Source organism: Cavia porcellus, unplaced genomic scaffold (assembly GCF_034190915.1).
Source record: "Cavia porcellus strain 051 isolate PalLab524CR breed Dunkin Hartley unplaced genomic scaffold, mCavPor4.1 scaffold_29, whole genome shotgun sequence".
Taxonomy (NCBI): domain Eukaryota; kingdom Metazoa; phylum Chordata; class Mammalia; order Rodentia; family Caviidae; genus Cavia; species Cavia porcellus.
Window position 1 is genome coordinate 32,710,919 of NW_026947512.1, and position 24,229 is coordinate 32,735,147.

General features: G+C 33.8%; 1 protein-coding gene across 4 annotated transcripts in view; it reads left to right on the forward strand.

Moving 5' to 3' along the window:
• The first annotated feature begins 563 nt into the window (after positions 1–563).
• The window catches only part of Brinp3 (BMP/retinoic acid inducible neural specific 3), a 363,662-nt gene continuing 339,996 nt past the window's right edge, over positions 564–24,229 (forward strand). The window contains exons 1-2 of one of the 4 annotated variants that reach the window (XM_063240301.1): positions 564–1,701; positions 20,133–20,417. In XM_063240301.1, coding sequence (XP_063096371.1) covers positions 20,182–20,417 — 236 coding nt within the window. In that variant the 5' untranslated portion in view covers positions 564–1,701; positions 20,133–20,181. Of the gene's footprint in view, positions 1,702–2,783; positions 3,342–4,369; positions 4,641–20,132; positions 20,418–24,229 lie in introns of those variants that run through there. The other 3 variants (XM_063240300.1, XM_063240302.1, XM_063240303.1) reach the window with 3 other exon arrangements.

Genomic DNA, 24,229 nt, shown 5'->3' on the forward strand with positions numbered 1-24,229 from the left:
TTTCAACCGCGGAAAATAAGATTACTTACCAAGAGCACTGCTATCCACGGCAAATGTTTATTTCTTCTATCATTCGGCGACTCAGTGAGCAAGAAATCAATTTCCCCTTTACCCTGTACCTTTCTTTTCCTGTTTCAGAGAGCGAGAGAGAGAGAGAGAGAGAGAGAGAGAGAGAGAGAGAGAGAGAGAGAGAAGAGAGAATGAAAGCCAGAGAGACAATGAGAGAGACAGAGATAGGCAAAGGACTACCACTGCACTCTATACACAGATGCCACCTCAAAGAGTGATCTCGCTGGGTCAGGGATAAGAATCTTCTCCAAGGAGAGTACTCTTGGTTGGGGAGGTGAATTTATCCAGGGCCAAAAAATAAATCATCTTCAAACAGAATTACCAACCTCTCAAACAGACAGTTCCCCAGGGAAAGTAGGTTTCAAAGAGGAGAGAGAGAGAGAGAGAGAGAGAGAGAGAGAGAGAGAGAGAGAGAGAGAGAGAGAGAGAGAGAGGACCAGAGGGGGAAGGAGGGAGAGAGGAAAGGAAGGAGAGAGAAAGTGTCCAGTAAGACGAAAAGGGAAGGTGAATAAAGCTAATCTTACCGGATCGATCAGGTGATCGTTTATGCAGCAGTCAGAAGGGGAGATGGCTCGGCAGTGTGCTGGCAGCAAAGCCATTTCTAGCCACTGTCCCTCCGTGACTGTGCAGCGATCAGAGGGAGGTGCGCGCCTGGCTGCCGGCCTGGCTCCCGGGGACGGTCTGCACGCTGGAGGCTGCTGCGACCCCACTTACAGCAGGGCTTCGGGCTTCGCAGGGAGATGAGTTGCCCGGAGTGACCAGCGGCAGGAATCGCCGGGGAAGCGGGACCCGGGAAGCCTGTGCAGCCACCTCCTCTTGCCAGATCTCTGGGTCCCAGCCCAAACCACCAAGCACAGAGACCTCCAAGTGCCCAGAGACTGTGCCGCAGCCCGATGCTCAGTCCTCCCGGTCCCTCACCATCCCCCTCCCAGGAAAAGCACATCACTGACGCTTTGGTCATCACAGTGCGATCTGTGCTGTGGTTTATTTGGGGTGCTGGTTGTGATGAGTTTCCTCCCTCAGTTGCGGACAGTGAAGGGAAATCCTAGTGAGATGCGCTGGTGGAATACTATTAATCCTAATAATCGTGCTCCCAGAGCAGGTAACTCTTAAAGAACTGAGACTGGGAAGAGGAGAGGATTTCTGAAGCGGTGCCCTCTTCAATTCTCATTGGATCCTCCCCAGGAGCCTCAGAGATGCTTGCCGCTCTATCTATCAGGATGACTACAGCCTTGCTCACTAGTTCCCTTTATCTCGGTGTCTACAATACATCCGTTTACTTCTCCTTGCAGATTTATCTGTATTCCACCTCCTGTCCCTCACTGTGTAGGGATACACGTCCTATAAATCTTCACTTTGCCTAAGGACCACCACAAATAAGCCCTCTCACCACCACAACACCCAGCTCCAAATAAAAGCTTCTCCTTACATTTTGTTTCCTTTCTTGGGGCTCCCAGCTGCCCGTGCCACTGGTTTTCTCTTGGTTACATGCCACCAGGAACTGCTGATTATTTCAAAGTCCTGCTATCCTGCAGAGCACTGCTTTACCTTGATTTTGAAGACCATGGAATATCTGTTTGAATCTTGGATGTATTTTTCTCACAGTCATCTTGCTTCCTGAAATTTCTTCTGGTAAGTTATTCTTTTTTATACATTGCCTGTAACTAGTGTTATTTTGAAGTGTTGTTTGTTATGTTTCATTTTTGCATTTTTTTTAGCTTCCAGATCTACAAGATCTTTACCATTTATTAATTAGTATACTGGTTGGAACAGAACTACAAGGAGTAATGCATTTAATGTGTTATTCCCAATACATTATACATTCTTTCTAAACTTTCTTTTTGTCATTTTATTACAGCTTATATGGATATTAACTGTCTCCAACACCCATTAACCCTTCTGGGCACATCTTTTTGTGCCATTTGAAGGGTCAATTTTCATGTTTATCCAAAGGCAGGCTTAAATGAGATTATTGGAGGGTTTGGGAAAGTTTAGTACTCTTTCTGGTCTTCAGAAGGTTGTACAGGTCAGTGTGTGTTCATCTCATTGTAAGCAACCGCATGACGGGGGGGGGGCTCCCAAAAGTACATTTTTATGGATTTAGCTGAAGCCTAAGCACCAACATGCTACTGAGGGGTAGGAAGAAGAGAGTCAGTTTGAAAGCACCGTGTTTTTTCTAACAGCTCCATAAATCACTCCTGACCACATTATTTTGGGCACTGCATCTGAATTCAGGCACAGTACCTGGAAGTACGTTTCTGATTTTGTGAATTAGCAGGTGAGCAGTTAATTGGACAGGGAGTGCTCCTTTCATCGAAAGAGAGCTCTCAGAAGGAACCACTGATTATTCTGGCTCTAGTAAATTGAAATTCAGGGGCAAACTGTACATGAAAATTGTAATCGCCTTACTTTCACACTTTCCCACACCCATCCTGAATTTTCAGTAAGCCTTTTAAGGTGCTCACTGCTTCATGCTATTATGCACAGTTCTGTGGGCATAACTGACAGGGTTGTCACCTCCCCATTAAGTATAGTTGTCTTGAGAAACATTTAAATCTGCTGTTACTTCACACGTTGACAAGAGATTGATATTCACTAAACACGAAATCTACATGTTTCAGCGATGCCTAATATGCACTGAAGATTTTCTGTGAACCCGCCCACCCCCAGTACAAGTTTCTGGTTTCTGTAACATCTCCCCTTATCTGGATGGATAGAGATGAGAGCCTATTGTTAAAGCTTTTCTTTCCTTCCTTTTCTTCTTCTTCCCTGTCTTCTTTTTTCTTTTAATTTTTTTTTCTTTCTCTGGAAGAACTATTTCTGTCGTCATTAAAAGCTGACGCGAAAACCCAAGCAATTATTGTTATTATTTTAATTCGCAAGCCCTGTTAGCTCCCAGACATAAAAGTGCTCCAGCTGCGGCGCACCCCATCCCCCGCCTGCCTCCAGGCCCCACCGAGGGCTTCCCCCTCTGGCTGCGCGAGGGAGGATCCGGCTGGCGCTCGCCCGCAGCACTTGGCGCCCCTCACCGTCTCCAGTCTCTACCTGGTCTCTTTGCTAGTGCGATCACCAGGCAGTGCCATCGCGCCCGCGACTTCACTGGAGGAAACCAGGCTTGAGTGTAATTCTCCAATTCCAACACCCTCTCTGGAGGACTGCGCTGCCGCGGAGCAGAGGTGCAGGGAGGGGGAAGGAAAGCAACTTTCCGTGCAGTCAGGTCTTTTCTCTGTAACCTCGTCCGCTCCAGGAAGGCGCAGACACCCGGAATTTAGGTGAGTGTGTTTTTTCCAGCCTAATCCGAGGCTTGCACTTGGCAAAGGGAAATTGACATCCGAGAGGCTCAGCAGCCCGGGGCGTTTTAAGCGGAGGGCTATCAACAGGCTACTCTGACTGGGGATCTCTCCGCAGGTCCGGGCTGCAGCTAAGCCACCTGGGTCCGGGGGACGTGGAGGGCGAGCGAGCGAGCCCCCGGCGACTCTGTGCCAGGCTTCGTGCCCGGAGTGGGGGCACCGCGCGGTGGCACCGTGTCCCTGGCTGGGACTGCACTGGGCGCCTGCGGCGAGCCGGGGTTTGGCTGGGCTCTTGCAGCCCGGGAGAGTGTCCTCGGGGGCTTCCTATCCTTCCGGAAGGCGTCCTTGCCATCCTTCCTCGGCCCGAGCTCTTCTGTAGGAGAGGACTGATGGGAGATGTCTGGGATCGCTCATTAACGCCTTTTTGTGTCCGTGTTTATTGTTTGTAATGAGTTGTGTCTTAGTAGATGACTGTTTTTTTAGTGAGCTTGCTTGGTAAAGCCTTAGGGGCTGTCTTCCTGCAAATGCTCAGCGGGGTTTAGAATTGCTGAATGACTTCTTGGGATTCCCATTAAAGTGCTGCTTACCATATGTCCTTTCCTTCCGTTCCTAACACCCACAAATCCGCAGGGCGGTAAGGTGAGGCAGAGTTGGATTCCAATTTGGAGCTAGAGTTTGGAATAATAAGGCTGGAGTTAGGAGTAGAGTCAGGCTTGCGAGCTGTCTAGCTTCTGTGACAAGCACTCTAAAGTTGGGCTTTTACCCCTCCCCCTCTGCTGGGGTGGGGGTGGGGGGCAGGAGGACCTGGGTGCCCCAAGAGGGATGGTGCTTCTTGGCCAGGGGTGACTGCAGGATCCTTAACCAAAGGGTGGCAGAGTTTGTCTCTGACGGCTGTTTTCTCCAGGTCCCCAAGAGTTGAGCCAATGAGCCTTGTGCTCTGCTCCAGGTCCAGATAGCCATCAGTCCTTTAAGGCAAGGACCTCTTTCTAGTCTCCCACTGGGAAAGTAGGCTTTAGTTCAGAAGACCAAATGTGTATTTCCAGGTGTGTGCAATGCCAACCGGTTGTTTGGAAAGAGGTTGCGATGTCTAGGGTTACAAATCAACCCTAGTGACACTTACAAATATGCTAGCCGGTCACATGTATGTAAGCAAAGAGAAAGGAACCAGGATATAAAACTGTCACAGCAGCGTGGAAGACAGATGATCAGATTCTGGGGACTTTTTTTTTTTTTTTTTCCTTTTGCCTGTTTAGATTTGTTTGCCATCATGCAGTTTTGCAGGTAAGCACGGAATGTCTGTATTTTATTGACAGCCAGATAACCTGTGTTTGACCCATCCTATGATGCTTTCACCCCTCCTTCAAGTGATGGAATACGAGCCTTTTCGGATGTGCCTGCTATAATGCATAACTTCTTAATATTCACATTCATGGATCCATTTAAATCCTTTCAAATTGCTTAATCTATATTTGTTTAAGTGTGAAACATGGATTTTCTTAAATGTTTAACAGCATGACAGAAACCCTAAGTTGGAACTAGGTGAGGGAAGGAAACAGTAAGGTAGAGAGAGAGAGAGAGGAAGGAAGGATGTATAGCCCTAATGAAATATGGACGATGGCAGTCGCAGAAATGCTTTAAAACACTATTTCTTGCTAAGGTCACGGATTTTAATGATAAAGGACACTGGAAATTGTTAAACACACCTTGAGCTAGCAAAGTGATTTGGACTACTTGAAAGAAATGTGGTATGATATTTTTGTGGTACTTCTCAATTTGAAAAAAATAAACATAGGGAGGGAATGGGTTGGGTTGTTAAATAGGATGAGCAGAGTTTGTCCAAGGACAGTGCTTGGGATCACCTTAGCATAAAGAGTTATAGAACAGAGAACTATTGGAAAAAGAATAATAAAAAAATCAAGTCAAAATCAGAAAATTACAAGAATTCTCTCCCAAATAAACCTCTTTAAAACTAAAAGTTTCGTAGCTATGTAGATTGAGCAGTTCGCAAGTTTCTATCAGAATTAAATCAATTAAATTGTCAAAATACTTTATTGTTTTAATAAGTGTTGATATTATTGCTAATATTGTTTTGTTGTATTTTACATATATAGCAAAGGACTTGAAGTTTCCACTAAGTGAAGCAGAGAGAGAGAGAGAGAGAGAGAGAGAGAGAGAGAGAGAGAGAGAGAGAGAGAGAGAGAAACATAATCATGAAATCATTCCACTTGTTACTAACATTTTATTATTGGAAAAACTATATTTTTATAATTTTTCTCTGGAGATGCATTTATTGATGTGGATCTCTAATCAATATCTTTTCTGCTTTGTAAGGCTTATATGATTTTCAACAAATAAGAAAGATAGTAATTCTATATTCAGATTATGAAATTGCAAGGTTATAACCATATTTTCAGTTTTTGCAAAAGTCAGAGTTTACCTGAGAAAGTAATTGATCAATAAATTCTAAATTCTCAACTCTTCTGTACATTAGCTCCCTGTATATTGTTCTTATTAGGTATGATTAGCGTGTGTGTGTGCGTGCACACATTCATGCATTTTTGCAAGGATGGAGAAGATACTTACTTTCCATCCACATTGTTTCGAAATCAAAAAGAAATAAACATGATAACAATGATCTACTTTATCTTTTAATCTGGTAATATAATATGATTTCATATTTCATAGGAATTTTTAGCAAGAAACCCAACATTGTGACTAGATTGCACTTTTTTATGAACTACTGTGCATACTATTTTGTTTCAGGAAGATAATATACTACAGTTAAGTAAATGAGACACAAATAGAGAAATTATTGGACTGAATGAATGTTTTTGTGTCAGATATATATACATATTCTAAATATAATAAATATAAATATATAAATATATATGGTAGAAATTATATATATAAATATATAAATATAATATATATGGTAGAAATTATATACATATATATATATGTATATAATTTCTACCATTAGTTATGTGTCTAGATTTCTGTGTTCCTTAATAAATGTATAGGTTCTTTTCAGAACACTGCCTTTGTATGTTTTTCTCAACAAGTGTAGAGAACACATCTGTTGGACTATCCAAACTTAAATGCCTCATTAACAACCTATGATTTGGTTTTGCATATTTCCTGCTTTTTTATTTTTTCATATTTATTATCTTTAAAATGATGAATAACTGATTAGAATTACTATTTTAAAATGTTACTAGTTTAAGAAACAGGAATATTTAAAGAGTTCTGACACACATGAATGATACCAGCATGTGATATGTTAGGCACACATATTTTTTTTTTAAATTATATTCCAAAAGTGTTTGGTAATATTTATGCCTGATGATTAACTATTACTCTTGTGCTAATCTAAATTTTTTCTATTTCACCTCCTAATCATGGGTTAATAAAGAAACGAGAGTGATAATAGTTCTAGAATTTCTTTTCTGAATTTTAGTTCTGATTCTCCTAATCAATACCATCTTAGTGAAATTTTTAACATCATTCATGAATTTCTCTCATGCTTCATATGCACATGCCAATGTATATTCCATAGAATTGTTAACGAAGTGACAGAGACCACCATCCCCCCAAAAAGGACAACCATGCTATGAAAACAAAATATATTTTTCAGAAGTTCTAATTTAAGGTTGAAAGATTGACATTTTCCCACCCTGGTGCTAGAAATCGACTCAGAACCTCACACTCATTAGTCAGGCACTCTACCATTGAGTTGCATGTTTAATTGTGCAAACTGGTCCCTTAAAATAATGTTTTACTTTCACACAAAGTGTAAAATTAATATAACTTACTTTGTTTTTTTTTTCAATTTTAGTATCAAATATTATTAGTCTATGTTATCATTGTGTTAGATAAGTTTAATCAATCTTTCTTTTTTGATATTATATAATTTAAAAAACTTTAAATAATACAGTTTCAGAGTCACATTAGATCTTCCTGACAGTCTGTTTAGCTGAGATTTAATATCCTGCTGGGAGAGTAGTCACTTTTACAGAAGGGCTGCTCTTTGCTGACTCTTCCCTGCCATTTAAACAGGAAATTTTGATTTCTTAGCAGATTTGTCAAATTGGTGATTTCCATTCATAATTAAAAGGAACATCAAAATATTCTCATGTAGTAACATCAAAATGGGTAAACTTTAAAAAGTTAGACTTTTAATTTGCAATAAATTTTGTACATTGGCATCAGTTTACCAAACCCATAGTGACATCTGACTTTATTGTTGTTTTAATTTAGTAACTACTTAAATAATTATGGTTTACATAGTAAGGAGAGTATCTCTAAGCAGCTTCTAAATGTCATACCATGTGTATTATGTCATTTTAAAATTTTAATATCTGTTTAAGTCCTTAAGGAGTGCAAAATGAAAGTACTTTGTGTTTCAATATTATTGATCACTAATAGATGGTCTTAATTTTTAAGAGAAGAGGATAGTATAATAATGTTTATTGAATTCTCTAAAATGAAAAATGAGTCCCCGAGGATGAAATTTAATTATGAACACTAATGGCCACTTTACTGAAGAGATACTTGACAATTCTGTTTTGGCCCAGTTCTTTTCTCATGCAGGTATCAAATAGTCACTGTAACCATTTTATACCGGTCATTAAATATCCTCATTAATAACACTGTAAGGATTTTATGACTATTATTTTCAAGAATACTTGATGAGCTATCAAGAATACTTCTCTCCTATTACTCACTTGGAGACATACTCAGTTACAAAGGCTCAGTAGACATTTATTTCATAAGCTAAGATTCTGATTTTTTATATATAATATTTGAAACAAAGAACTTAGTGTTTTCAATTAGAATTCAAAGTGACTAGTCAGGATTAACTAGTTGATTCGTTCACAGTGGATACAATTATCACTTACTAACAAAACTTACTCTGAACTAAACTATGTAAGTAATACATTTTAATGAATAGATTGTATTAGTTATTTTACCATGAAATAAGTAGTTGTGTTGAGTTTGAGTGTTTATTCTTGACCTAGGAAGTATAATTTGTGATATGTAAAATTGACATTCAACATGCTAAATTAAGGAAACTTATGGATTCCCAGTCTTTAATATTTGACATAATTTGTTAATAATATATTGTTTCTCAAAATTCTGTATTTTAATACATTTAGAGCTACAAAGGCTATTTATACTCAGTATAACCTATTTTTATTGATAATTAGTTTTTAAGTATCTGTTTTAATGTCTAAACACTAATTTACTTATATATGAATGCTTTAAGAAGCATAACATATTCCATTTAATAGCTAATAAAGTAGCTACCATATTATAGTTCCAGAAAATTAAATCCATAAAATATACATTTATTGATTAAATTAATAAATATGTGAACATTACTTTCAAATGTATTGTAGCTCTCTGCTATGCAAGAATTATTATCTCATAATGGTGTGTTTCATTTAAATTCCATTATGGATTTATTGTGAAAGAGTATTTATAGATGGACTTATTCTTCCTGAATTCTGTGCATATCAGCCAAAGTCATCAGGACTGAGCTGTTTTTTATTAACTTTTCTGGACTCTTGCATTTTGTTAATTTTAAAAATCTATCTCTAGAATATTACACTATTAAAAAACAATCTAGGATTAGAAAGACCAGAATTGAGTATGCATGTATTTTAGATTTCACAAGAAGCAAATCACTGCTTTATAGATTTGTTAAATACTGTTACACACAAAGCAAAATTTTCTACAACCAAATGATATAAACAAACATTAAGTTAGTTTAAAAACATAAATTCAATGAAAGATGCAATGTAGACTTTGGGGATTTATTCCACTGTCATGTAAAAATCACCTCCATGCAAGTAGAATGTTACTGTGCTATGTGCGTTATTTTGATACATATGATTTCCAGATGCTAGCTTCTACAATTGATTTTATATATACAATTAATACTGTGTGCAGAAATCCTCTGTTATAGCTAAAGCAATTGTATTCTGAAAATTAATCTAGTCAGTAAGTTCTTGGGATAGAAACACATGCAAGTGACTTTCTTAACTTTGTTTGATCCTCCTCCTTATGTACCAGCTAGGTCTGTAAATGTTTAAAGTGGAGGTATTCTGTAAGGAAGTGAACACTTCTTAAATAGTATTAAACACAATCTAAAGTTTAAGAAGAAAAGTATTGAGAGGTTGACTAAATCATGCCAAGTTGCACTAAATGTTTTTTGAAGACAATTAATAATTGTTTGAACATTTTTGCAGATACCATCAAGCCTAATGCTATTTACAATAAATCTGGTCTACTTAACATATATAAATTGAACATACCCACTTTATAAAAATGGAATATTTTATTTATCTAATCCAGTCACTGTTATTAAAAAACATAGTCATAGTACATTGTATAAAGGTCATGAGTAATATTTTAAAGAAAATGCTAGAAAAAAATAAGAAGACCAAACTTTCCAAATGGAATAATCTAGAGTGAAAGGAATTACCATTAAACAACAGCAACAAAAACTGCAGAGCATGTTTTTATTCTTTAATACTAATTTCTAATGACTTGAGGTCATCTTTAAAATAACTTGATAAGTTTTACTAAAATAATATTCGAATAAGCAATTATTCAAAGCAAATGTTTTCTCCAAAATTGGAAGATATATTCATTTGTACATATTGAATGTTTCAGCCTGTCATTTACAGTCACTAAAATAAATTATTTGTTTTAATGTGAATTAAAAATATGAATCCAGTCATTAAAATTTGAAACTTGAACAGATGTGATTATTGGGCAGTTTCTTAAAGGATAGTCTTTGTAATTTGATTTAAATGTAAAATTTAACTTTTGATTACAGAAATCATTTCAAACATCTTTTCCACCTTTGAGTGAAGACACCCTTTATGGATTTACACATCTCCTCCAATCACACACACATACACACATACACCCTCATACATACATACGCTTTTGTTCTACATCTTTCCACTTTTCAAAACTTTTATGTGGATCATTTATTAAAATTTTAATCATAGATTAATCTGTTTTTTGGATTAAAAACAAATATACAACACTGTGTTTAAATAGTAGCATAATAGATTACTAACCACATTTCATTTTATGGTAAACACTGGTAAGTTTCTTTGGAAAAATGTAGAAACTTCATTATATCTTTTGTTTGGTTGGTTTGTTTATTTAAATTTTTATTTTTATTTTTATTTTCTTGGTCCCAAGAATCAAACTCAAGACCTCATGCTTGCCAGGCATGCACTTATGTAACTACGCTAAATTCCCAGCCCGCTTGGCTAATTTGACAAAAGAAGGAAAAAATTACAACCCTTTAAAGACAGGACACAAGGAGTGAAAAAAAATTACTTTTGTAATTATTGCATTCTGTACATAACCTTGATAAGGACTATTTACGGAAATCAGTTCTTGAGTAAGAGTTAGTAGTTTCAATATAAACTACTGTGAAATATATTTCTTTTTCTTCAATAATTTTCATACATAATGTAAACACAAATTTAATCAGTTTCCACAGATTATTTTATCATAAAACTGATAAAAGTAAGACATGTGTCATTATCTTATGGATATAAATATGCACAATTCTAAGCAAAAGTGACTACTCATGCTCAGTATTTGAAATCAAAGAATTGTTAACACTTCATTAAAATAGGTCTATTGTTAAATTTTAGCCTTGGATAAATTTTAAAATAGGGATTTCTGTGGTTATTTTTTAAAAAGTAATTCCTGACAAAATTCATACAAGCTGATTTACAATACTTCCAGTTAATGTGACCGTGATATGCTGGATAGCATTAATATGCAATGGTATCTATATGCCAGATGTAACTATGTCACATTTATTTTTCCTTGTAATTTTCTTCAAATATCTGCCGGTTACACACACACACACACACACACACACACACACACACACACACACGTTGGTCTTCAAAAATAGAGATCATTTTTATATGTTTTTTCTTTGGATTTTAGTACCTCACAATCTTTGATTTTGTAAACCATTTGTCTAATTTATAAGTTAAATTGACACATTGATAAAAGTGGTTCTTAATAATATCAATCATTCACAAATTTCAATTGGGGGAACAATTCTTCAAATAGTTGCTTGCTATTATTAGTAAAACTTAGAGAAGTAAGAATATATTACCAATACCAAGTATTATAAGGATCATTTCTTTGAAAAGCATACAGTCTATACTAGTGTCTCTGTCAAGTAAGAGATCCCAAGTTCATTGCTCAGAAAACATTTTTAACTAGAAATAAGCTCAATTTGTACATGATTTATTATATAGGGGATCAGCAGGCCCTGGAGAACAGTTGATAAGCTTAAATATGTGATGTTAAACTGGTTTGCTTTTCTGGATCACATCTGTTCTATTGTTATTTTTGTTTATTTTTAAAAATATGTCTTGTTTTCAATGAATTATGCGAACCTGGGTAAATATTGAAAATATAAAGATAAAAGCATAGCCATTACTTATACTAAGCATATTTATTTTTTACTTCAAAAAAAACCTCTAAAGCTTACTTGAAAGTTCATTAAATTTAGTATTTTCCATCACATATGATTTTAGAAGGCATATCTTTACTTAATAACTTCTGAATGTGTGATTCACTAAATCTGGTAGATTTGATTAAGTGTAAGTTTTGGTTCCATTACATTTATGAGGATTTTCTATTTGATTACTACATTCATAGGGTTTCATAACTGTAACAAATATGAGGAAAACTTTAATTTGAACATCATGAAAGCTTTTGCTGATCAAGTTCCACTTCAGTTTTTACCCAATATCGTTATAAAACAACAACATAAACTTTCTAGGCTTTGTAAAACTCAAACTGAGGACCACGCCCATAAAGTCAGAGGAAAATGTTAATCATATTTGTACTTGCATAGATTTGCACAAAACATAATGCCACGTATTTTTTAAATAAGTTCTTTGAAATTAACATTTATATCACAAAATTCTCTTAATAATATGTTGCATTCTCACGAACAATAATATTTTCTGTTATCAGACTAACCCAGAAAAGCACAATGATGCAAAGCATTGACTCTTCATATCTGAAACAAGTATTTCCAGTGTATCCCTGTATGTACATTTTTAAAATTGTCTTCTGTTTCCGTTTGACAGTAAAATATATTAATGAGAACAAGTTTTCTTGTGTTCTTAAAGAATAGAATTATTCATGATACTTATTAAAGATAAACTGTTCAAGATGGTTATTAAAACATGCTTTTATAGTAGAAGAGTGATATTTGTCTTGATTGTGAGTTCCACTTTAAAACTGGAAATTTATAGTACTAACTACTAATTTAAATACTAACATATGAATAAGTGTATAGACAATTACTAAGAGCAAATATGGGCAAGGAAGATTCTGTCTAAACTGATAATTTTATAGTTAAATGGAAGCAACTTGAGATCTTGCTCATGAGTGAAAGAAATCAGAACCACATGTGTAAACAGTGCATTGTCTCACTAAAATGAAAGGCTACATGAGTAGATAAGATTCAAAAGATACAATATATATTGTGAATCTGGCAGAAACTGTTCAAAAGAAAAGAGAAGTTAATGACGTGGGGAGGAAGGAAGAGAAAAGCTATATCTACTATATCTATATATCTATATCTATATCTATCTATCTATCTATCTATCTATCTATCTATCTATAGATATATATACAAACAAACACAAACACATACACACCAGATAGTTAAGGTAGTCATACAGCTAGTTTCTCTAGTTTCTTGAAAGAAAGATGCATGACAATAGTGTTTGGACATCATTTCATGCCTGTATTTTGCACTCTGAGTAACTTACTATCAATATGCATAATACATTATGCATAGTATATATGCATGATAGTAACTTACTATCATGCATAATACATTAATTATTGTTACTAACCTGTTAGCCTGATGTGAAACTGTTTTATTTTATTTCTAATTCTTTATTCTTTAGATTAAAAAGATTCTTGCTAAAGAGAGGCCAGGATGATATTCCTAAAAGTACAGTGGATTACAAGGAGTCCAGTTAGTAACTAGAATTAACCATACACAGAGGGTGAAGATTCTGTTAAGTCTTAACAGAATTCCTGTAGAGATGAACACAGTAGCTAAAAATTCAGGGTCTCTAACAGATGAAACTTAAGAGGAGACTGATTCATGTTTGCTCAAGAAGAGGTTTGTGAAACCCATCCTTATGTTTTCCCAATTTAAATGTACTTTCAAACATTCTCCATTTGACCTACTTATTTATCCATTTTTCAGTGCAAGGGATCTAACCTAGAGCTTTGCACATGCTTGGTCACCACAGTGCCACTAGGTTACACCTCAGATCAGATCATTGACTCTTTAGTCTTTGACCATTTACCTTATGAATTAAATTGATGTGCCATCTAAATCTTGGAAAGATATTTTGTTAAATGGTAATTTACATTGAAATACTGTGCTATCTTTATTTATCAGATAAACCACGTGACTCTTAGGCTTTTGGCTTTAAGGAAATATCCTCTATGGGCTGGATAAAAGAAAAGAATGGAGCTTGCTTTCTCTTCATTTTTCTCTAATCAGTTCTACTATTAGGCAGTTGCATTTAACTTCCTCTTTATTGGTAGGACAAGATGGTATTGACGGATGAAGCAGGAGATTAGTTCCCTTCGCAGTATGTATTCCTCAGAGGAACACTCACCCTCATTAAGATGGAAAACACTTAAAGCTCTAATTCAGAGGCACTGTATTGCCTGCTCAGTTAAAATAAATAAGGAAAAACACCCCGAGGAATGCAGATTTAACAGAGTTAAATGACTAAAAAGCTGTCCTTCTAAGGCCAGACTTTACCTGTGCAATGTGATTTAAAACAAGAAGGTTCAGTTCTTTTGAGGAAGTCAAGGAAGAAGAAAAAGGCAGATATAGTACAATACTAATGCATTGCTAACTGATAAATTTAGTGGTCATCACTTGCTAGTATAGACACAATAATGAAATGTTCTAAAATTTAAAAAGTAAATATTAACTTAATATATATTCTAAAAATTTAGCATATGCAAGAAATAGCATGTTAAATGTTAGGAACTACAAAAATTACTAATGTATAATCAATACTAATGAATTCCTATACTCTAGTCATATGAAAAGCTTTAAAGGGAGTAACAGTCACATATCATAAAATTTAAGAATTCTTGAATGGCAATCATTTTATTTAAAACATTGCAACTTACTATCTTCAAATCAGTTTACAGTTGCTATGACATTTGCCTTTAGAACTCTCAAGAATTACTAATTCAGATCAGCGAATGCTTCTATTTACTTCTTTTTAAATAGTAGTTTATGTTTGTTTAGATGCATTCAGGTTACTGTGATGCTTGGAACTGAATATTTTTCTGTTTAAAAATTGAACTTTTGAAAGATTTATCAATGCAGAAGGAAAAGAAAACCAGATTTTCTTACAGTTTTTACATATACACAGTGATAACCTGTAAAGCTAAACTCAGAATTATTTTCTTCCTATTTCTACATATTAATGTTTATTGCAGCAGAAACACATAGGTCTGTGAACCATTCTTCTGTACTTCTGTTAAGGACAGAAAAGACAGTAGCATAGTCTGACGTCTTGCTATGAAAAATACCTTACACTTTTAAAGTATGCATTATTTCATATCCTGCTGATTTATTTGCTATCTTTATATAAATTTTCCAAATTTTAATTCATTGATTTTGCAATTCATTACCTTTGCAGAAGCCATCTCTGGATTAAGAGAGAACAGCTTTAAGTCATCTGAAATTTAACATTTATAGTTCATAATCAGAATTTCATGAAAGCAATAAATTAACACATACCTAAATAATTAGTAAACCATTTGATAACTAAGCACAATATGTATTTATAGTTATATGATAATAAAAACATTTCTTTGTCCTACTACACACTGTATGCAAGTCACAAAAATTAAAAAATAAAAATCCATATGTACCTACAAGATAAAAAGTAATACACTATATGGTAAATGTAAGAATGGATATGTTCTAATTTAACACTGAGTATTAATTGCTGATCTAGAAAAGCAATGCCTTTAAAGTTTTATCCTTCACATTGAAGACTCTTTCCTGGAAAATGACGGTTCTTTATGTTTTAGCTATACTTCTGACTTCAAAATATTGTTCCTTAAAATGACATCTGTTACAAATGAACTTCATAGTCTTTTCATTATGGCAACATAAGAAAACTGTCCTTACTTAAAATTTTATAATTGAATTTCAGCAAAATTTACAAGTCACCTCATTTTGCTGAAATTTTTTATTGTATGACCCTGAATATGAACGATACCTTTTATATGTATATTGTGCAGGGAATTTTCTTAATATTTTAGTAGCACTGTAAAGCTAAATAAAGTTGAACAATCAAAGACAATTAGTAAATTTCTGTAAAGGACTGATTGAAGTGATTTACTATGAAAAAACCTTAAATTATATAAAACAGATACAGCTTGAAAATCTGTATATAATTTCTCACATCAATTGTCTATTATAACCTGAGATTATTTCCTTCTATTTTAATGTTTATTTATATTTCTTATATTTAGTATTTAATTTTTATATCATTCAAAAGAGAAACAAAATCTTACTAAATATTTTTTTTTTTTAATCCTCAGTTGATCCATTCGGGTGCTAATGTGGTATAATACAGGAAGTGGGCTGTTCATTTGAATTCAGGAGTATCACCACTATCCTTGCTCTGTTGCATATTTATATTTCTTTAACATCATTTTCTTCTAAATGAAAACTAGATATATTAATGTATAACACATTGTGTATGAAAAAGTAAAATATTAGTGAAATGTCTGGATATCAGCAAGGCCTAATATGAATTTTGTTTTGAAGATAATGAGCAGTGTGTCACTTTATCCTTGACATCTTTTCCCCGTATAGGGGGAGAGTGACTTGAATCACAGTTACCTTTTTTATATGGTCTTCCAAGATGGGAGAGACAACATGTTCCCCTGCTGAATTATTCTTCCTTAAATCTGAAAGTGATTGCACAGTGTACACGTGTTTCCAGTGAGATTTAAATGTGTTTTCTAAATCAAATCTCTGTTTGACTTTCATACATGACTATGGCCACTAGAAATTATAAAATAAAAATTGAAAAGTTCTTACTACTCTAAATATATGCATTTATCATAATAATGTTATTGCATCCAAAATTAATACTGATGGTTTATTTAACATTTTTAATTAATACTAAATCATTTTTAAGAATATTTTGTTTTGATAAAAATTTAATGTCATTTTTAATGTGGCCATAGATGCTTATCTCAGAACTTCATTTTCTCTATTTCTCAATAATCAAAACAAGCATCATCCTGAGATGTACATGAAGTGAAACTCATTAATGTTTTTCTTTTATGTAAAAAAAAACTTAATCTGGCTCTCTATATCTTATATTTCAATTTACTACTTATGTAACCATTATCTCTCAATCATTCAATTAATACTTATTAACTTTATATCATGTAGTTTGCTACATTTTTGTTTTTCATAAATAAAAGACCAATTATTTTATGCTGAAATTAATCTAACTTTGAGGAGGGAGGCAGACAGATAAATAAGTCAAGCATAAAAATAAATTTGCAATGTAAATGTGCTATATAAAAGGGATGCTATGGAAACATCAAATACCACCAACCAATCTAGAAAAGTCATCAAAAGCTTTGTGGATGAAGTAATCTAGTCTGAAGACTCAAGGAAAGTCAAGTTTAGGCAGGTCCAAGTAGCAATGCAGCTTCAGGTAGAGACTGCACAATCAAAGGCTCTGAGGGACAAAGAAAAGTGTGGATTATTAAATAAAATTATATCTGAAGCATTTTCACACTGATTGGAAATGGTAAAGATATGCACATATAGAAGAGATGCAGATGAAGAACTAACAAGAAAAGACACTTTTATAAGTTATTTCAAAGGATTTGGGTATTTTCCTACACATAAAGCCTATGATAAGGGGGGATAAAGGAGTTATCTCTTCAGATTTAACTAGTTATTAAGATAGTTGTGACTGTATTAACAGTGTAGAGAGATCCATACTGGATTTAGAAAGATCCATTGCGAAGCTGATGCAGCAATCTAGTGCAGAGACTATTGCGGCAGTGTAGGTGGTAGGGCATGAATCAGCCAAGTAGAGCGGAAGTGAAGATAGTGAACATTAGTGATGCACTAAACAGGGGCTGGGGATTTAGCTCAGTGGCATAAGTGCCTGCCTTGCAAGCAGGCAGTCGTGAGTTCAATCCCTGGTACCGATAAAAACGAAAAAGACAAAAAACAAACAAACAAACAAACAAACAAAAACAAACAAACAAAAACTCATGCACTAAACGATGCATGTGGATTGAGCAGATATGTGTAGGGAGATAGGAGAACATGGGGGAGGGTTAAAAATATGATCTTGTGGAAATATTCAGTTAGAAAAGTAGAAAAAGGGAAAGATGCACAGTATGGAGTATTAGTTGATCAAAGAATATGATTCTAATAAGAATGATCACATGCAGTCTTAACTATGGCCTCTTCAGTGGACTCTAAATTCTTTTAGACAGATGCACTTCATTCCTGTGTTCCGCCTTCTTCCCAAAATTTCTTACAGTGATTTCCACGTTGCAAGCATTTTGTACATCATACATTCTACCAATTGGAATTGAAACAATAAATAACTTTTGGGAAAAACTTTTGAAAATGTGTAATTAAAAACATTTTAACTCATTATCACTAATTTGCTTATATTTAATAGACACTTATTTCAGGGCCAGAATTTATTTAAAAATATAACAGCAAGATAATTAATCTGTGATGTATATAATAGGTGCCATGCATTTTAATGTATGTTTCTATATTTTAGTGTAATAAAACATTTTAATACTTATAAGCTAATAGAATAATATATATTATATTATCTACAAAAATAAATAGATGCAGTTCTTTGAATCATTAGAGAATGTTTTAAAAGTTCAGTATTTTAAATTTGCCAACTTCAATATTAGTGAGAATTAATGTAAAGAATGCATTTTAAAGAGCAGTTTATCCTTACTTAAGAAAAAGAACTTGAAGAATGTGTGTGTGACCCTGTTGTAATTAATTCAATTATTTTCAGATCTTTAACACTTAAAAGTGGGGAAGGGAGTAGGAAGGAGTAATAATAAGTGGTAAATTATAAACAACTTCCAAGCAGAAAGTTATAGGATGCATTTGTCTTTTCAGTAGCATTTAATGTTATGAGTTGAATCCCTTGACAGTGGTGCCTTTATATAGTGATTGAAAGTGGTTCATAATTTACTGTCTAAAATTTTTTCATTATACCATGTTAGGTTTTCTGATGATAAGTCATTTTTTAAAATGTCTTTATATGTAAACTTTCTACAGTGTATCTATTAATTGTCAGAGTGGAATAACCCACATCACTGGGTCAGTTCATATATTATGTGCATATTGTCTGTTTATTTTTTAGTGGATAACATAGTGAGTCTAATGATCTAGGTCACACTTTATGCCTTTGGAAAACCTGTTGTTACCAAATTGCTGCAGTGTACTTCTCACATCAAATTAGTTAAGAATCAAATTTTAAAAATATATACAACCATAAGCTGAAAAGTTAAGTCTCAGTGTCTTTAAACACTAGAGAAATATGGTAACTGCTATATAAAATACTTTATATTGTGAGTTTCTATTGTATTAAAAAGAGTTTTTACTGGCTAAACTCTTATAATTAAATAATCCCATTAACCAGGATCTATATAGCTATAGTTTATGTTTTACAAATATCGTTGCTTTAAATGACTGATGGGGACTGAAAGTAAAATTGAAATCAAACATTTCAGGACTCTTTTGTACAGCTGATAGACAATATAACCGCCACTTTGCATAAAGTTATTCATTCCATACCAACTGGTATCATCTTTGTTTTTAGATGGCTTTAATACAATGTATATGATTTCATAGCTTATGAATCATCTGCATTTTTGAGTATATATATATATATATATATATATGAATTTTGGTGATATGATTTTTTCATAAATACAACACAGTAAATGCCTGTCTGTCGAAGGCCTTAGAAATAGTTTAATTGTGAATCTGTCTATATAATCAATGAAACAGTTTCTCTAAAACAATAAAGAAAAAGACAATTTGGGAAAATATTCTTTCCCTGCACCATCTTCACTCCCAGTTCCACAGATCTGTCAGTCTACCTCTAGCTAGACAGATAGACGCACACACATATGCAAACACATATGTATTTTCATGTTAATGTATTATTCAACTTATATATTCATTCCAAGTTTAGGTAATGAAAATAACTGCCTGAATAACTTTAATTCATGTATAATTCTTTTATATAAGACAATTATAAATAATCAAATATAGCTATTATTAAAACGTAACAAAATTGGTTACTTAAACGTTTTTCTTTCAAAGGATCAGTTTTTTAATAAACCATTTAAGAAAAAAAAAGTTGACAGTAGTTGAAATATCTGACTGTTGCTCAATGAGCACAATGATCTACAGGATGGTATTACTGTAAGAAAGCTTATTATAACTCAGTGACACTCTTCATTATATGTTTTAAAAGTGCTCAAGATTGATAAAAATTGTAACTCTGAAAAACAGAAATCGTTTTGTTTTGCTTCTTGCTTGCTTTTGCTATCATCTAACTTAAAACAGTATCAGACCTAACAGGCGCTAGCTAACTGCCTGTGCCTTTTGTCTAGGTGTTGAGGAAAGCTGAGAGCATGAAGGCTGCCAATCCCCAGTGGAAGCATGGTATGGCGGAGCAGAGCTGGTGCTGAACTCTTCTCTCCGATGGCTCTATGGGAGTGGATAGCACTGAGTCTTCATTGCTGGGTGTTAGCAGTTGCGACTCTGTCGGATCAGCATGCCACAAGCCCCTTCGACTGGCTCCTCTCTGATAAGGGACCTTTCCATCGCTCACAGGAATACACTGACTTTGTGGACAGAAGCCGGCAGGGATTTAGCACAAGATACAAGATATACAGGTATGAAGCAAAGGGAAAGCAATTACAGAGATCTCATTCTTAGAGAATCAGAAATAAGAATCAGAAATTTCTCTAAGGAAAGTTTCAGGAGGGTGATTACTGATAATGAACCACGGTAATCTGGCGGGCTATTTAAAATCATTTCTTATAGGTGTGCCACATGCGGGGAAAAATAAGTAGTGGTGACCATTTGCATATCAGTCTTCAATTTTAGAGTGTTACATTGCTTTAAAGTAAATGCTAATGTTCTTTGAGGCTGTGTTTCTCATTTAAACTAGTTAAAAATTTTAAATGATTTTCTTTAATTGCTTTTCCTTATAATTTACTATGCTACCCTTTTCAGCCTAAATGGAAATGGCATCTTCCACTAGCACAGAAAAGTCAAGTGTTCTCATCTTTCCTCCCCTTTTTCCCTGAAAAGTAATTGTACATTCAAAAGTTAAAAAGACACAGTAATTGAATGAATGGAAAAGGAATAGCAGACAAATAGGACATGATAGCAAGAACAAAGAGAAAAGTAGGAATTTTACGATCTACAACTTTTAACTTTTGTTACTCCTCTCTATATATTTGAAATCTAAAGTTATACAAAAGGAGACATATATTAAATCCAACAAAGGCTACCTGCTCCCTGAAAGCCTTGTGAATCCATTAAGTAGAGGATTTTACAAGTGGTAATCTGAAGGAATTAGATTGTATTGATCTGTGGCTTATAAACAATTTTATGTAAAAGTATCACGTTGGGCATTTCTTAGTGGCAACAGTTTACAATTCTCAGTGGCTGCTTTAGCATTTCTCTAAAAGAAAATTTTGTTTTCCATTTTTGCTGTTTGTTATCTATGTAAAGAGTACATACAGTTTTTATTTTATGTTGTATGTGCACCAGAGGGCACTATGCTTCATATCTGCAGTTGTCTTTTATATGAGAGAAATTAATAAATCTTATCAGCAATCCACATTTACAGAAAAGACTGAGTGTACTGAACAAGTTCCAGGAAACATCATGTCATGCGTCTTTTTAAATAATACATTTCTTAGTCCTTATAACCAAATTAGTGTCACATGTGTAAAAAAAAGTCTAATTTATTAATGAAATAAAAATATTGCACACTTTCAAGTTCAGCTAAAGCAGTCAAGATATTATGATTCGTGATTCATTTTTATAAGCACTTGTTGGTTGTGTCAGTTTGTCATTACGGATTATGTGAAACTACTTGAATTTAAGCTTTATGAATGTCTCATATTTCAGCAAGAGAATTTGTAGCAGTCTGTCAGCAAACTGATACCAGGGCACGTCTCCATGATGTAGTGACATCTCTATCCGGGGAAGTGAGGTGTTGTCTCAAGTGTGATTGCTGTGGTTCAGAATATGAGTCAGTCAGCTGTGAGGTGCAAACATGGCTTGACATGTTTCTAGATTTTCTGGACTAAATAAAGGAGGTTTTATTTATATTACAGTACTAAAAGCTTGTGAATGAAAAATGTTTTGAGAATTGCTTGCAAGGTCATGTAACCTGCTTAGTGATAATGGGATTCTATTTGCAAGATGTTTATTAAACACTCTGCTCCTTATCCTAATTTGGTCCTTACCTTGGAGGCTTGAATAAACTTATATGAGTGTCATATGTATTTATGAGCAATGAGTTAAGATTATCCTTCCTAACACTGAACACAGTTATAACTCCTTATGAAGCCAATTAAAGTTTTCTGATGGTCTATGATCACTGGTAATTGATATAAAATGAATGATATACTCTATTCATTAGAATTCTTATAGTCTTGTTAATGTAAGGCATTTCATTTGTTCAACTATTTTTTTTTAAATTTTAAAGACTTCTATCTACCTATTTGTACAGCATAGTTGATGAAAGTTTTTCCTCCAGAGATTAACCTTATATTTGAGAGGCAAGAGAATTTCAAATCCAGAGATCATATTACTTTTTTATTTTGTTCACATTCTTTTATATATCTTCAAAAATAATTATTAGAGATTTTATATTTTAAAATTAATTGTCATAAAACACAAATGTGGAATTAGTGAACTTAAGACATAAGTGAAAATCATTTTTTTCAAATTTAAGTGTTTGATTTAAAACTTTAAAAGACCCTATGATTTCATAAAATTATCATCCAAGTTGTTTTAGTGCTTATTCTTACTGTCATACATTGATTGACATATTATATTGACATAGTTTCTGAGAGGCATTAGTGATGCATGAAAAATATCAAGTCTGTGAAAATAATTAGACCAAATAGCTTTCAGTTGTCAAAATTTCATCTCCTTTTATAAAGATATATTTTCTCTTTATCACAAATATAGAAAATTAAGATTGCAACAAAGATCACTAGGATCATGCACAGGGAGAAAATATGTTTTTACCTCTCTAGAATTTTACTCATCCAATAAGGTATATATATATATATATATATATATATATATATATATATATATTTCAAATTGTATTTATGAAACTGCTTTATAGTAAGAGATGATTTATTCATTGGTAGATTGCAGAACTGGTGGATTTAGAATATGAACCTAGTGTTTCTCTTGTTACGTGGTCATGTGGGATTTTGAGGTATCTTTTCCTCTTTTCCTCTTACTTACAGGTTGATACCTGGAGATAGATACAGGCATTTTAAGACAGTGTGAAAATCGATGTTCCCAGCTTTAGAAATTGTGCTGTGACTGAATAAATTGTATTCACTCTGAAGCATAAGATAGATGCATACTTGGTTCCTGAATAGAAGTAGGTTGGAAGATTGTGGTTGCAGTTATATTGTGGTATCAGGCAGCTGGCCCATAGGTATATGTATTGTTTTTATCCATGTTGTGAAAAATCCTCATTATTTTATAAGTTACCAGTTCTCTAGATAAACAAATCATTTACTGATATGAGTTCTAAAGTCATAGACTAACAGGCTGGGTCGTTAGAGTACTCATCTATGTTTCAAGTCATACCTTGCCAAGATTATTCCCTTAAAAGAATCATTTCAAATAGGTAAAGATTCAGGTATGGTTAACAGAAAGTATACATATTTTTCTTTTTTGAATTTACTCTTTTTGTTTAAACACATGTTCATGTAAATGATGAAACGTTAAATTTCTTACAAACTTTCTAAATATTTGTAGATATAATATTACTGTAATTTTTGCTTGCTTAATGAATAATTTTTCATACATTGCTGTGAGATTTAGTAATAGAGTATTGAGATAAATGTGTCTCATTGGTTTTTGCAGTTAAGTTCCTGGGAAAATGTATTTAAAAATGACTCAAAAAATACAAGAGAACCTAGAATTCTAAGAAAGATATAGAAATATATGTCCACTTCATGTATGATAGAATTATGGAAGTAGTTTGTGTGTGGCAAACCCTGATTTAAATAAACAATTTTTCAATGTGGAAAATCATTGGAAGAAACCAGAAATTGCATTTCTCATATGTAACATATATGTAAATCTATTTTGATGGAATAAGAAAGCCAAAAACACTTTGTTTCTAGAAATAAACAAAATTAAGCAGTTTTATAATTTGTAGGAACCTAAGAATACCTAAAATATTACACATTAAAAATTAACAAAATCAGGGTGGATGTGGAGGACACACCTGCAAACTCATCACTTGAGAGGCTGAAGCAGGAGGATTGCTATGATTTTTAGGCTAGGCTGTGAAGACCCTGACTTTAAAATTCAAATAACAATAACTACAATAGAAATAATCATGATAATAGTGACGATAATCAAATCAAATATATAAACATTGGGAAACGGTAAATACTTTTGGATTTAGAAAGGGAATTTAAAGACAAAG